This window comes from Vitis riparia, chromosome 15 (genome assembly GCF_004353265.1).
Source record: "Vitis riparia cultivar Riparia Gloire de Montpellier isolate 1030 chromosome 15, EGFV_Vit.rip_1.0, whole genome shotgun sequence".
Taxonomy (NCBI): Eukaryota; Viridiplantae; Streptophyta; class Magnoliopsida; order Vitales; family Vitaceae; genus Vitis; species Vitis riparia.
This window is the reverse complement of record NC_048445.1, coordinates 6,736,615-6,752,875: the sequence shown is the minus strand read 5'-3', so window position 1 is coordinate 6,752,875 and position 16,261 is coordinate 6,736,615. Positions and strand designations below refer to the sequence as shown.

Genomic DNA, 16,261 nt, shown 5'->3' with positions numbered 1-16,261 from the left:
CATATTTTCTTGAGGTTGTTGAGTTTGTTCTTCAGGAGCAATGTCCTCATTTGCAATTAAGGGTTGAACAATATTGTCTGTTGGTTGAGGATCCAAATTTACTTCTTGATCAATGATAGGTAGTGAAACCTGTACATTATCAAAAGTAATAGTAGATCCCTCTTCCTCCTCAAAGACAATATTCCTAGCCTGATTTTTCCCCCCAAACTCAACATCCTCAAAAAATGTTGCAGTTCCCTTTTCAAAAATTGACCTAATAGCAGGATCATAAAATTTAAAACCCCTTGATCGCTCTGCATAGCCAATAAAGTAGCTGCTAACTGTTTTAGAGTCCAATTTCTTTTCATGAGGCTTATAAGGTCTCGCTTCAGCTGGACATCCCCAAATATGAAAATGCTTTAAACTGGGCTTTCGACCCGTCCAAAGCTCATAAGGCGTTTTAGCAGCCGCTTTAGTTGGCACTCGATTTAGGATATAAGCTGCCGTTTTGAGTGCTTCACCCCAGAGTTTTTCGAGTAAAGTAGAATGACTAATCATACTCCTTACCATGTCCTTAAGGGTTCGGTTTCGTCTTACTACTACACCATTCATGCTAGGTGATCCTAGCATGGTGTATTGAGGGACGATCCCACATTCCTCTAGGTATTTAGCAAATGGTCCTGGACATTGTTCACCTGATCCGTCATATCTACCATAGTATTCACCACCACGGTCAGATCTGACGCTCTTTATTCTTTTGTTGAGTTGTAACTCAACTTCTGCTTTAAATGTTTTGAACACGTCCAATGATTGTGATTTCTCATGTATAAGAAATAGGTAGCCATATCTTGAATAGTCATCTATGAATGTTATAAAGTACTGTTGACCATTCCAAGATGCCGTAGGGTATGGTCCACAGATATCTGTATGAATTAATTCTAAGACGTCTGTAGCTCTATTTGCACCTAATTTCTTTGTTTTGGTCTGTTTTCCTTTAATATACTCAACACAAATATCAAAATCTGAAAAGTCAAGTGAATCTAAAATCCCATCGGACACAAGTCGCTCAACTCTGGATTTAGAGATATGACCTAGGCGTTTGTGCCACAATGAGGCCGAATTATCTTTATTCAATTTACGTTTTGTACCTCATGATTCCACATGCAAGGTTTCATTATAGGACGGAACAGTTTCCAACAAATATAGATTATCATAAACATTAAGTAAACCGGTTCCTACAACATTTGAATTAATAGATAATGCAAATCTATTGTTTCCAAATGAACAACAATAACCTGATTTGTCCAAAACAGAAACTGAAATTAAATTCCGTCTGAAAGACGGTACAACGAAAGTATCTATTAAATCCAAAAAATAACCAGATTTCAATAATAATCTAAAGTGCCCTATTGCCTTCACTTCTACCGACTAACCGTCTCCGACATAGATGCATCTTTTAGCATCACTTGGTTTTCGGTAACTCAGGCAACCCTGCATAGAAACACAAATGTGAGTAGTAGCATCAGAATCTAACCACCATGTGTTTCTAGATACTGAAGCTAAATTAACTTCAGAACAGACCAAAGTAAGAAATATACCTTTCTTAACACGCCAAGCAGCATACTTGGTACATTCCTTCTTAGTATGTCCAGGCTTATTACAGAAGAAACATGTTACCTCAACTTTCTGTTTCTTTTGTTCTAGGCCATTAGAAGTAGCAACCTTATTATCCTTATTCTTTCGTTTGCCCTTATCCTTGGAAGTGCTAGCCAGATGAGCACTTTCGGTCTTGTCTTGCTTCAATCTCTCTTCCTCTTGCACACAGAATGAAATGAGCTCATTAAGAGTCCATTTATCCTTTTGATAGTTATAACTGACCTTGAATTGATTAAATTGTGCAGGAAGAGAGATGAGAACCAAATGCACGAGTAAATCATCAGATAACTCAAGTTTCAAAGCCTTAAATTTTGAAGCAAGATGAGACATCTCCATGATGTACTCCCGAACATTACCCTTGTCTTTATACTTCATTGAAATCAAGCTTGCTAAAAGCGTGCTCGTTTCAGCCTTATCGTTTTTGGCAAAACGTTTCTGAATTTCCGCAAGGAAGTCACTGGCATTAGTAACCTCATCGGTTACCGCACCCCTGAAAGCTTCTGGAATTCCGCCCTTCATGATCATAAGACTTAGCCTATTTGAACGTTCCCACTTACCCCAATAAACCTCATCCTCTTGAGTACTTTGCTCATTGAGTTCATCGGGTTTGGGCATTCTCAAGGCTAAGTCTATATCCATGCAGCCTAAGAGAATCATCATATTCTCTTTCCAGTCCTTAAAATTAGTCCCATTGAACATAGGGACATTATTGATGTTGGCAGATATAGAAGTAGTTGATATAAAAGCTGAATCCAGAACAAAATAAAATGAATCAAATAAACCATCATGCTCACATAAAATAAGCAATTAAACACATAATCTTTAAATTTAAAAGCAAATTATGACATTTCAAGATACCTAGCACAACATTAATATCAAGTCTTTGGACAGTAATATTAACTGTAAGTGGTACTCTTGTTGTAGTGATCAAACATTGATGATAAGTTATGTCAAATAATAAATCTATCTTTGGATTGATTTATTATTCTCATTAAGTTACCTTTATAATCATCACATATTTATCACCACAGGTATGTATGCAATTTGACCAAATATTAACTTTCCTTTGGGCCAGTCAATACCCGCATGAATCACATACACACAAATATCTAACACCCCGAACAGACTAATCTACACGAAAGATGTCACTTTGGTGATTTTCCGCTTTAATTAGCCTATTTAAAAATGCTAGATCAATAACTTAAATATTAATATCATAAAATGCTATTAAATAATAATAATAATAATAATAATAATAATAGTAATAAAAAAATTTATCAACTCAATATTTCATAAATCTTAATCCATTGACATATATATATATATATATATATATATATATATATATATATATATATATATATATTAAAATAATAACTCAAAAATTAATCAAGGAGTTGGCTCTGATACCACTTGTTAAAACTCAACCAAGGTGAATACCCTAATTTCATCTATACTAGAATCTCCTGATTAAAAATGAGTAGAAAAATAATAGCGGAAACATACCTGAATCCATTGAAGGAGAAACCTTATAGGAAGAAAACCCTTTGAGATGGTCTTCCAATTCTGGCCACTAGATTCTGTTTCAATTTCTCTCTGAGAGGATTTTCGGAAATTGGAATGCGTAGTGGTAGAATGGGGACCATAACCCTATTTATAAACTGCTAGGGCAGTTTTAATTTTATCACAATTATATTTTTGCCCCTAATAGAAATAATAATTATCTAATGGTATCTACACAATAATCTCATGACAATAATACCCTTAAGCCAATTAATCAATTATTAATTAGATCACTATATTTAGGCTTAATCAAAGATAGCACACACATTTTAATTATTTACATGTGTGGCCCAAATTATAGATTAATTACAAAAATTAATCTAACAAATTATCCATGCCAACCCCCATCCTCTAATTTGAACTTTTTTACTTTTAAAATATATATATATATATCTATATAATATTAAGGGATAGGGATAAATTTAAATAATATTAAGGGATAGGGATAGCACATTATCCAAACTCAATTGGGTTTTTCTTTTTTTTTTTTCTTTTTCTTTTTCTAAAAAAAGACTACATATTTCAAACATTTTTATATTTTCCTCCAACTTATCTTATTAACGCAAAAAAAAAAGCCAAATATTTTTAAAAATATTGTACAAATAAAAGTCATTTAAAAAAAAAACATTTTGTTGATGATTGATATACCATCTTTTATTATTTATTTTTATTTTAAGAGTAAAATTTTAATATAAACATAATTTATAAATTTATATCAAAATTATTTTTTGAAAAATATTATTATTATTTTTAAATATATCCACAATAAAAATTTAAAAACAAATTAGTTATGCCAAAAAAAACTTATTTTAATGTCGGATTCTTTTATTATTATTATTATTATGCTAAAGTAGTAGAACCACAATAAGAGAATAATTTATAAACTTATATTATAATTATTTTTGAAAAATATTATATTTTAAGAAATATATTCATAAAAATTCTTTCAATGAAAATTTAATAAAAAAAATGCATGTCTATACTAATAAAAGCCATATTAACGACCCTTTTTTAAAATCAAATAATGTGGTTGTAATAATATATATACACTTTCTTTTTCGTTAATTCTCTTTAATTTCAATTTCTTTTTATTATTTCATATCTTCATATATGATGAATGGATAAAAAAAATATCATTCTCATATTAAATTTATATTTATACTAAGTTTAATTTTTAATTTTTCTTGTCATGTGGTTCTAGCTTGTAATGATTCCAACACTTTTACTTGATTAAATCAATTTAATTCTCTTATATATATATAAAATGTGTTATACCAATTTTTTCTTAATTTTATTCAGAACTAAATTTTTTTATACTTTTATACTAAATCTTCATTAATTAGAATCCTTATATCAATAATAATATTTTTAGATGATTAGAAAGAAATATGAGGGTTTTTTTTTTTTATTTGTTTTGGTTGGTGAAGAAATTGGGGATCTTTGTTTGGTTCTCTTCATAGCATAGAAAAGAAAGAGAAAATAATTTTCTTTCGAATATTACAATGGTTTTTAAGGGGTCTTGAGACTAAAAATGTGCTTTTTAATAGCTCGAGAATTTCAATAGTTTAGTTGTCAATTTGGAGACACATTTGTTGTTTTGTTGTGAGCATGTTGTAATCAAATGTTATGAGCTTACAGGAGTTTGTGTTGATTTGCAAATATGTCTTGTCTCTATTTTGTTTGGTATAAAGTTTACATCTTTGAGAGGGATAGTCTCTGTTCAAGAGAAAGAAGAGTGGTTGTCAGCAAGCAAAATGCTATTCTGTTTATGTAGTTCCCGCTAGACCTCTCTTCAAAAGGTTGTAATGCCGTATTCTCTGTCCAAGTAGTCTCTTTCAGGTCTCCTAGTGGACTATAAGCATTCCTCCACCGAGCTATTTTTGCTGCAAGGACATCATCGTTGTCTCGCCAAATTGTGACTGCAGGCTTCGGGCTGTTTTACACAGAAATATAGCGTAGGAATCGTATGATTTGAGGTTAGTTTATTGTGAAGATATGTGAATGTAATTCTTTTTCCTCTTCACTTTGCCATGGAATTTAGACCATTGATTTGTGTTGAGAAAATAAAAGAATCTTTGATGTCAAAACATGTTATGATCTATTTTAATTTATGCTTTTGGATTCGAAATGTTTTCATGTCTACAATGCTTTGATTTTATATTACAAGGTTATTTAGTTCAATTCTTTCTCATGGGTTGTATTTCAAGAAAAATAATAGTTTCACATATGTTTCCATTTGCTTGTCCAACGGCAAACTTTTGTCACCATCAAATAATTCATAAGTCGTTTTGGATTTGTTCTGTAACTCAGGTTGCATTTGGATGTTTGGTATGGGGCATTTTGATACATGGATTTGCAGTTAAATTTTTATTTTTGGTGGTTAATTCCGTTTCTCTCTGTTCTTCTGCTTTCTTGACTAGATGATGACTTTGGACTTGAAAATTCTACGTTATAAAATGTGGGTAGGTGCTAAGTTTTTTATCCTCCTTTTTTAGCTGTCAAAAGGCACATGCAAAGAAAGAAATTTTGGCTTTGTTAAGATTTTTCTAAGAAGTTGCAAAAGGTTGTTTTGTTGCATTGTGTTGATACGGGCATTTCAAATGACTTTGAGTTTTGGTTGCCAATGTGCTGATGAAGATAATAAACTTTGTGGTATTTTCTAATTTAAAGAAAAATAAATAGGGAGGATATCTTCTGGCTTGATCATAGACCTTCAGATTTCACTGAAGGTTTTTTTTTTTCTGCCTTAATATATCTATATATTCGGTTAAAAAAATTAAATTTTAAATTTTAAAACTAAAAAATTTGTATAAAATTTATTATAAAATATTATTATTATTATTATTATTATATATATTATTCAGTATATAAAAAATATTTTTACATATTATATAACATAATATAACATATTTCAAAGAATATTATGTTCATTAAATATAATATTTTATTAAAAATAATATCTTGAAATATACACATTTTATCCTATTAACCAAATATAAGACTTGGGTTTGACAACATATGATTTATGGGCCGTAGGATTACGAGTATGATGGCATTGTAGAGGGTTAAACTTTTTTAGTAATTATTTCTAAATTCTTTTAACAAGTTATGTTTCTTAAATTTTGTCTTTTGAACGGCTCGTAATCCCTTTTGGCTGATGCAATGGTAAAAAAATCAACTCTCCCACCACCAGGATAAGAAATTCAAATTATTGAATATAATTCATAATGCATAAGGAGATTATATTTCTATGGATTCAACAATTAATAAGCTTACTTGTTTAGATTATTGTCTCTATCCAGCTATCCCATTTTTGGATTTACTTATGGTGCGCTTAGTTTGTAATTCATCTTATGTTTTACTTATTTTCAATTTTTTAAGGTTAAGATAGAATTTATTTTTTTTCTTTTGGAAAAAAAAAAAAATCTTTTTAAAAAAAAAAAAATAAAAAATCTTTTGAGCCATAACTTGATTCTCTTGTTATTCTTATTTTTAACCATTTTTTAAATGAGAAATTAGGTCTTTTTTTGGTGGAATTGTAGGAAGTGGATTGAATTGGGAAATTTATTTAGATTAGATTATGTTTTACTAGAGTCTTAAGAGATGTAGCTAAGTTGACCTATAATAAAAAATGTAGCCATGTAAACGAACCATGTTGGCCCAAGCCATTCTTAGCTTGGCCTAGTGGGCCTTCGGAATTGCTCCAACATGAATTTCAACGTCAATTTCAGCCTTTTTAATTCATAATTATACATTTGTTTTAACTATTTTTCACAAATATTATATTTGAAAAGTAAATTTCAATTCATTTTTATATTTAAATAAAAATTATTACTATTTTAATTATTTGTATCCAAATTATACCCCATATATTTTGATTTATCTTACAATGTTTCAACATAATAGGAAAGTGTAAATAAAAATACCCCATTACAAATACCTTCCAAAATTTATTTAAAATTCATAGAATTTTTTAAAAAACTTTAAATATCATAAAATTGTTGATTCATAATAATTTCACTTAGAATTCATATATATATATATATATATATATATATATATATATGAGGGGAAAAAAAATTAAAATCCCTACCCTTCCCATTTAATTTTAAGAATTTTTTTTCAATTTCAAATACAAATTACATTGTTTATTCAAAATAATTTCAATTATAATTGTTGGAAATTAGGAGGTTATGATTATGAAGAATTTTTGTTCTTAATTTCTACCTATTATAAGTGTAATTAATATAAATAAACACTATTATTGCTATTTGAAGTATAAAAAAATTCTTCAAATTAAAGGAAATCGAAAATTTGAAATGTACGAAAAATACGATGAATAATAGTGTTTATTCCACATATTGTTCATACCTTCTTCAATTTTATAGTTTTTTTTTTTACTTTTAAATTATTTTGCTCAGAATTTTCATCAATCTAAATGTAATTAGTATGAATAAACACTATCTGGTTATCTACAATGGAGGAAAAAATGATTAAATTTTTATAAAAAATGCAAATTTGGAGATTAAGAAAAATGTGAGAATTCATTCTATTCTTGAAACCTTTTTCAATTTTGAAGTTTTTCACTTTTTACTTTTTATTTTTCATCATTTTCATTAATTTTATTGTTATTAGTATGAATAAACATTATTATTATTATTATTATTATTATTTGAAACAGTGAAAAAAATTTAAAATTAAAACAAATGTAAATTTGAAGGTTATGGATTTTTACTTTTACTTTTATTTTATTTTTCATAATTTTCATGATATTAAATATCTTATTATTATAATAATGTATTGTTGATAATAGAACATTTGTACTCTCTCATTATATAATATTAACACTTATTACCATGTATCTTTAATAATAGATTCATATTGATGTAGAATATAATATATATATAAGTTTTATTCAAATTCAACTTTTATTTATTTTATATAATATTAATATTTATTTAATACAATTTTATATTAAACAAATACTAATGCTTTGTAATCAATTAAAAATAAAACCTCGGGGGAAAATTAATGATATGTGTGAACATAAATTTATAATAAAAGTATAGAAATATAAATTTATTTATTCTCGATAATACATGGATATAGATTCATTATTAATTTATTAATATAGAAAATTATTATAAACTCCTTTATTTAAAATTTTCTCTATTATATTTTTTATAAAATGTTTTAAAAATTATGTTGTATTACACATATTATTTTTAATCGGAAATAATAAAAAAGGTAGTAGCATTAGTCTCATTTCATAGTTGTTGAGGGATCAAAGACAAGTATTATTCAGAGTCCTCGGTTTACTGACTCGGAGTGTCTCAAGGCATATCGGTCTTGGCGATTTGGTATCAAGAGATACGTAAAATAAAATAATTAAAATTTTTAAAAAATTATAAAAATGTTATGCAAATTATATTAAAAAATAGAAATAATTAAATAAGCTTAAAAAATTAATAAAACAAAATTTGTTCACATTTAACTCAAAGCTATTTATAATAATACTAAGAATTGGGGATTTAATTCTCAGTTTGCCATACAACCCATCACATACCATCCATATCATTTTGGGACTCAATCATTTAATTTAATTTAATATGTTACCGTCATCAAATCCTATGTCATGCCATCAATGTGTAAATCCATAGAAAATGCATTTTTTACTTTGCCAATTTGGGCTCCCCATCTCCCATCCCGCACACAATCGTTGTTGTCAAGACCGCAAACAGACGACACCACCTGCAATTGCAAATTTGCAACTATGCAAGACCCCACACTGGAGGGGAAGCAATCTGACTGTGAGGGGTTGCCTAGCTGACGTCGTCGTTGTAAGATTCAGTCCATTTGATGAGTTACCACGGCCGACGCCAAAGCTCCATCCTTCAGTAATGCTCCATTTTAGAAAAATCAGGTAAGTAAATCCTAAATCATGCCCTCATCCTTCGGTAGTTTCTCCTCTTATTTCTGAACGAGTCAGAGGTTGGGTTTTTTTTTCTTCGTCTTTGATCTTATGGGTTAAAAGCTCCAATTTCAGAATTATGGGTGTTTGCTTTTGAAAGGGGAATCTCTGTTTTTTAATTTTATTTTTGAAAATATTCTGATATTTTATTGTGATAGGAAAGAAAGAGGAAATATACGCTAGATTTTTGTTTGGTTTTTGAAATTCTTCTGTTTACTGATCTTCTGTCTTTTTTTGTTTAATGGATTTATATACCCTAGATCAATAGAAATTAAAATGGGTATGACACAAGATTTCCTCAAGGCTGTTTATCAGTATCTCTTGGAGTCTGGAGGAATTTTAAGCATCTCTGCAAGTATTCCATGAGCAGGTGTGTTAAGGAGGTTGGTTTTCATTTGTTTCACTCAATTGTTGTACCTTCTACACTTCAATTTCTTGTAAGAAAGTGTAATTGTAGTATGATCTATCTCTTTTATTAGGATTTTTGTATGTGTTTTTCAATTTTGGTTGGATCTTGGAGTGAGAGGTTAGCATATTCGGGTTATGAGAAAATGTGGGAAAGAAAAGTAGAGAGTGAAGTGCCATATGTTGAATTTTCTATTGTTTGGGGAACACATAAAATGCAACTTTTAAATTTACCTTTTCCTTGGTTCTTTCTTGTGTAAGAATAGGAAAGATTAGCACTTGCTATTAGTTTATACTTCCTATGTTAAGAGGATATTACCGAGAGGTGGTTGGGAGGCCCAGCTAAACAATATGTAGAAAATATGTTTTATTAGTTCAATCATAATTCTATCATATAAAACCATATTTGCAATGAAACATGTCATAGCCTTATGGTATTTCGGCGAAGAATAATCACCAACAATGTATAGAGAAAAAGAAAAAAGGAAGAAAAAAAAAACTCTTATTACTAAAAATAAAACACTTATACAACACTTTCGAAATTACAAGAACAAAATATGTTTTTTGCTTTATTTATTTATTTATTTTACTAATAACCTCTGATGGGCCAAACCTACTCTAAACTCGGGCTCGTTGTTCCTCTTGTCCTCCTTCCCCATCATTGACATTTTTTTTATTCTTGAACATGTCGAAGTTATAAAATGTTTTATCCCAATAACATACTATTTTCACTAAGAACATGGTCCATATGGCAAGGAGGAACCATCCAAAATATGGGATCAAGATCAGGATCAACAAAGTTGCAGCTATTGTTCCACTTAAGAACCGAACATGACCCAAAATAAGGAGATATCTTCCATCATCTTCAACTTTGACAGTTCCATCTGGATTAAGGATTTCATAAACCACAACCACCATGAAATATATAAATATTGCAAACAAGGAGATTCGCATAGCTATATTGTGTTGCGCAAAGGGCGAAACATTATCATATTGGTATTTCGCAAGGGCAGCTGAACCCAAAATCGTAAGGAAAGAGATAAAAGCTGATGAAGTTCTGTCATGAAAACAATAAATAAATAAGTAGGAAATTCAATTAGATTTGTGAAAATAAGATACTAGTAGTACTAATTAAAAAAATGAGATAAATATGATCAAATCAATCCTTTTATCTAATTTTAGAGAATATTATATAGTATCATCTAAATCAATTATAATTTAAAATATTAAAAGTACATCATAAATATGAAGAACAACACTTTGTGTTTTAGTGGATAAAACATGTAATATCCAACAAGTATATTTGAAAAGCAAATAATTGAGATGAAAATTTAACCTAAAACTAGAGTTTGAAATATTAAGTGCTCACAAGTAGAAGAGCGTTGAGGGAAAAGAGTGATGCTAACGGTGGTATTATTTTTATTGAAACCCATACATGAGAGAATTTTAATGGGTTAAGATATATTTTCAAATGAGTATATATTAAATGAAGGCACACGCATAGTTTAAATTTAATTGATGAATACTTGTGGTGAAAATTAGTAAAACATAAAAGTTGAAGGAAATGATTTAAAATGAGTATATTGAATTAAACAAATGGGTTGAGTAAGGTAAAAGAATATCGAAAACAGAATGGAGATGAATAGAGTAACAAAATGGAAAAGGGGCATGAGGCAAAAGCCGTTGGAATCATGTGTATGGCATGATTAGGCAACCATAAAATAACAGGACATGAGAAAAGGCGGCATACCGTGGTTGTGTGGCCATGGCAGATATTGTAGATGCTGTTGCTCTTATTTTGAAGCCTGAAGGATGAGAGGGAGGGGAATGCAGTGTTTGAATTTATAGCCCCGCAGGGAAAGCCCCTCAGGAGAAGACTTCTTGCAGTTTGGTGCCTGGGGTGTTTTTTTTTTGCAGTTTGGCCCCGCAGCGGAAGACTTCTTGCAGTTTGGTTCTTCCATTCCTGGAAGACTTTTTTCACTTTTTTTTGGGGGAGGGGAAGATTTTTTCACTTTTTTTTTGGGAGGGGAAGACTTTTTTCACTTTTTTTTGGGAGGGGAAGACTAAATGGGGAAGATTTTTTCACTTTTTTTTTGGGGAGGGGAAGACTAAATGGGGAAGATTTTTTCACTTTTTTTTGGGGGAGGGGAAGACTAAATGGCCAATCCAGACATTCGACGAAATGTCCCCAGACGAAAGCCATGCTTGGATGGATGTTGATGTGCGTCTAGCTTAATGCTTATTGGTTGTACTTGCTTTTTTTTAAGGGTATCAAAGTTTTAATAAATATATATAATATTTTTAATTTTGAAACGTTGTGGGATAAATAATTTTCATTTTTTAAAAAACTGCAGATAACACAATATCAAAGACAAAAAAAAAAAAAAAAAACTATATATCAAAAAAGAAAACTAACTCAAAAATAAAAAAATATATTACAATTTAAGAACACCTATACACAAAAATAAAAATATAACTCATTGCTACAATCAAATAATGTAAATCATTAAATACTAACTAATAAGTGATTTATTTTATCATTATTTTTTTATTCTTTATTTGCTTAATATTTCTTCTCTTAATTGATGTAAGTTGGGATATGCTTCTCTTTTATTTTTAATGTTTTAATTTTATCCTTTAATTTTATAAATGAAAAATAAAGATAAAATTTACAAATGTATATATAGATAGAAATTTGTTATCAAATTTCATATTTCAAATAAAAGATTTCATATTTCAAAAGTTTTAAATAGATAGAAATTTGTTATCAAATTTTATTATTAAGTTTTGAAGGTGGAAAATCATAATAAGATATATTATTTAACTACTGCAACCACTTTAAAAACTACTTTGTTTATCATTTATCAATATTTATTACAAATTTATAAATTTACCAAAAATTCTTCATCAATTATTAATTTTTTCTTTAAATATTTTGATCATTTCACTTAAAATTATACAATAATCTTTTATTATCTTTTCTACCATATGCTAAGATATGAATAATGGATGGTAAAAGTACAAAATAATAATAATAATAAGAATAATAGATACATTTTGTTTTTATTATTTATTTTTTACTATTAGTAACCACTCTTTGCACAAGGTTGAGGTTATGGTGATGGTAGTGCATCAAATAGCATTTTCCTAATAGGTGAATTTAGGGCTTTTTATATAATGTTAGGAAACTTAAGAAGTAGGTGATTTTAGGGATTTTTATATAATGTTGGGGAACTTGGAAGTCGGAATTTAGGACAAAACACAACTATCTATATATATATATATATATATATATATATATATTATAATTTAAAAACCCTTATACAAAAAAATTCTACACCACCATGAAATGCATTTAAAAAGAAAAAGAAAAAGAAAATCCTTATTATAGTCTAATAATGAAACCATCAACCCATACTACTTATTAAGTGATTTGTTTAACCTTTAATTATTTTTCCTATTTTTTATTTGCGTAGTATATCATCCCTTAATTAATGTAAGTTGGAATGCACTTTTTTCTTCATAACTTTAATTTTGTTTTTTCATTTTAGAATAGAAAATAAAGACGCTTAATTAATATAAGTTGTGATATACTTTCTTTTCGTATTTTCTAAGAATTTTAATTTTTTATTTAATTTTAAATAAAATAAATAAATATATGAGTGATGATAAAATTTACAAAATAATAAAATACAATGTTTTACTATCAAAACAACATTAAAAATAGCTTCTCCCATCAAGATATCAATAATATAACCATGGTGGATGAAGTTACTAACAATGGCCCACTTGATTCTTTAAGGTAAAGGGAAATGAGATTTAGGCCCACTACAATTTTGTAATGCTTAAGAAAAGTAAAAACACATCACACCATGAGATAAAATATTAAATGGAAAAAATATTTTGTCCCCATTGATGTGGGATAAATTCTTTTAAATTAAGTAAAAAGAAAATATACACACATTTTAAACTTATAATAATTTCCAACCACTAAAAATTAATTTTTTTATATAAGTAAAAAATACTAAGGACAATACTAGGCTTGTCTAATAATATTTTGAAAAACATCTCTAATAGTTTTTTTATAGCAGATTTTAAAAATGCTTTTCAATTATTTTTAGGAATAAAATTATTTGACAGCTCAGAATATGAAAATAATTTTCTCATCTTATCTTTTATTTATTTACATGTATGAGAAAAGTTTTTAAAAATATTTTTCATATTTTTAATTGTTGTTCATAATATTTTTTAAAATTACTTATTTTTAAATTTTCTTAATAGGTTATGTTTCTTAAGATTTTTGTCTTTTAGAAAGCACGTACAAGTCTTATAATCCCTCTTGGCTGATGTCATGTAGAAGAATCAACTTTCCCACCAACGGTATAAGAAATTCAAATTATTGACTATAATTCATAATACCCAGGGAGATTACAGATTTTATAGATTCAATAATTGATAAGTCTACTTGTTTAGATTATTATCCCTAGCCAACTATCCCACTTTTGGATTTACTTTTGGTGTGCTTGGTTTATAACTCATCTTTTTGTTTTACTTATTTTCAATTTTTTAAGGTTTTGATAGAATTAAAAAAAAAAAAAATCTTTTGTGTTATAACTTGATTATGTTTTTATTCTCATTTTTTCAATGAGAATGTAAATTATGTAATGAGAAATTGAGTCCTTTTTGGTTGAATTGTAGGAAGTGTATTGAGTCGAGAAATTTATTCGGGCCAGTTTATTTATTGAGTAAATATTATTTTTTTAATTCTATTATTTAACAAAAATACTCTCAAAAGATATTTTTAAAATAAAAATAAAAAATTACTTTAAATTATGTGTTAAGAGTATTATTATTTATTTTATTTTTTTTCATTCTCATTTTGATTGTTACCAAACATTGGCGTAGAAATAAATAATTATTCTAAGTATTCTTACAAAACACAAAAATTAAAATCACTAAATTCATTCATATTCATACATAAATAAGAATTGAAATAAAATATTCAATCTTATGTCCCATTTTCACGTACCAAATATAGCTTTATAATAATATATCACTTAGCATTTTCTTTTTATTCATAAGACATTGAAGGACAAAATAAAAAATAAAATGTTAAATATTAAATTTTACTGTTTAAAAATAAATAAATAAATAAATATATAAAGTCTAAAAGCTATTTATTTTTCAAATTTTTTCTTTTATTTAACCGTCATAATTTTCAATTTATTCAATATAAAACTTGATAAATTGGAATGTAAAATTATATTTGGGACTAAACCCAAAAGGAGAATAGTCCAATTAATAAACTTTAAAGTTTAAAATGAAATAAATGATTCCCTGGAAAATCTTTTTTTGAAATTGACGGGAAAGAAGGAAGAAGCAGCTAACTTCTTATATAATACCACATCTCTCATAGGATTTGTGGGGTAAGTCCCACTTCCCACCGTGCCATGAATGAGGGCTTTTTTAACTTTTACGGTCGTTTTAAAAAATAATTCTTAAAAAAATGGTACTTTGCAAAATAATTCTTAAAATATGGTACTTTGAAAAATAATTCCAAATCTACGGTACTTTTTGCTACTTTAAAAGGTGTTTCTTGAAGAGATACCTTCTATATTTTTCATATTAATCATAAATGTTATAAAAAAAAAATTGAATTTACACTAAAGGTGTCTCTTGAAAAGACACCTTCCATAATTCCATAAAATTGAATTTACATTGAAGGTGTCTTTTCAATAGACACATTTCACAATTTTTATATCAATAACACACGTTAAAAAAATTTGAATTTACATTAAAAGTGTCTCTTCAAGAGACACCTTTTATAATTCTACAAAATCAAATTTATATTAAAAGTGTATTTTAAATAGACATTTTTCACAGTTTTCGTATCAGTTTCATAATAAAAAAATTGAATTTATACTAAAGATGTCTTCTTAAGATACATTTTCTATAATTTCACAAAATTAAATTGTATCAATGATCCATTGAAATAATTGAATTTATACTAAAAGTGTATTTTCAAAAGACACATTCCACAATTTCATAAAATTAAATTTATATTGAAAGTTTTCCTTCAAGAGACACTTTTAGTATAAATTTAATTTTTTTGATAGGTGACTAATATAAAAATTGTGGAAAGTGTTTATTCAAAAGACGCATTTAGTATAAATTCAATTTTTGTGGAATTGTATAAACTCTTTCAATGTAAATTCATTTTTTTTCACTGTGTGACTGATATGAAAATTATCAATGATGTTTCTTCTAAAAACACCTTTAGTATTAATTTGATTTTATGGTATTATGGAAATGATATTTCTTTAGTATAAATTCATTTTTTTTTAACGTGTATGACTAATAAAAAAAATATGGAAAAGTGTCTTTGAAAGAGACACCTTTAATATAAATTCAATTTCATGAAATTATAAAAGGTGTCTCTTCAAGAGACACCTTTAGTATAAATTCAATTTTTTTAAACATTTATAGTTGATATAAAAAATATAAAAGATGTTTATTCAAGAAACACCTTTCAAAGTGGTAAAAAGTGCCGTAGATTTGGAATTATTTTTCAAAGTACCATATTTTAAGAATTATTTTAAAAAGTACCACTTTTTTAGGAATTATTTTTTAAAATAGCCGTAAAAGTTAAAAAAGCCCCCATGAATGGCGTATGGTAACGCCTTCAAT

General features: G+C 27.6%; 2 protein-coding genes across 2 annotated transcripts; both read right to left on the bottom strand.

The window, feature by feature from the left end:
- Nucleotides 1-1,778: 1,778 nt before the first annotated feature.
- LOC117931911 lies at nucleotides 1,779-2,274 on the bottom strand. The gene is made up of 2 exons (XM_034852984.1): nucleotides 1,858-2,274; nucleotides 1,779-1,793 (listed from the first exon to the last, which is right to left on the bottom strand). Exons 1-2 carry the CDS (start codon nucleotides 2,272-2,274, stop codon nucleotides 1,779-1,781), a joined length of 432 nt encoding a protein of 143 aa, XP_034708875.1.
- Nucleotides 2,275-10,192: 7,918 nt separating this feature from the next.
- LOC117931910 lies at nucleotides 10,193-11,373 on the bottom strand. Its single transcript, XM_034852983.1, has 2 exons — nucleotides 11,325-11,373; nucleotides 10,193-10,631 (listed from the first exon to the last, which is right to left on the bottom strand). Exons 1-2 carry the CDS (start codon nucleotides 11,339-11,341, stop codon nucleotides 10,193-10,195), a joined length of 456 nt encoding a protein of 151 aa, XP_034708874.1. The 5' UTR covers nucleotides 11,342-11,373.
- Between the last annotated feature and the right edge of the window lie 4,888 nt (nucleotides 11,374-16,261).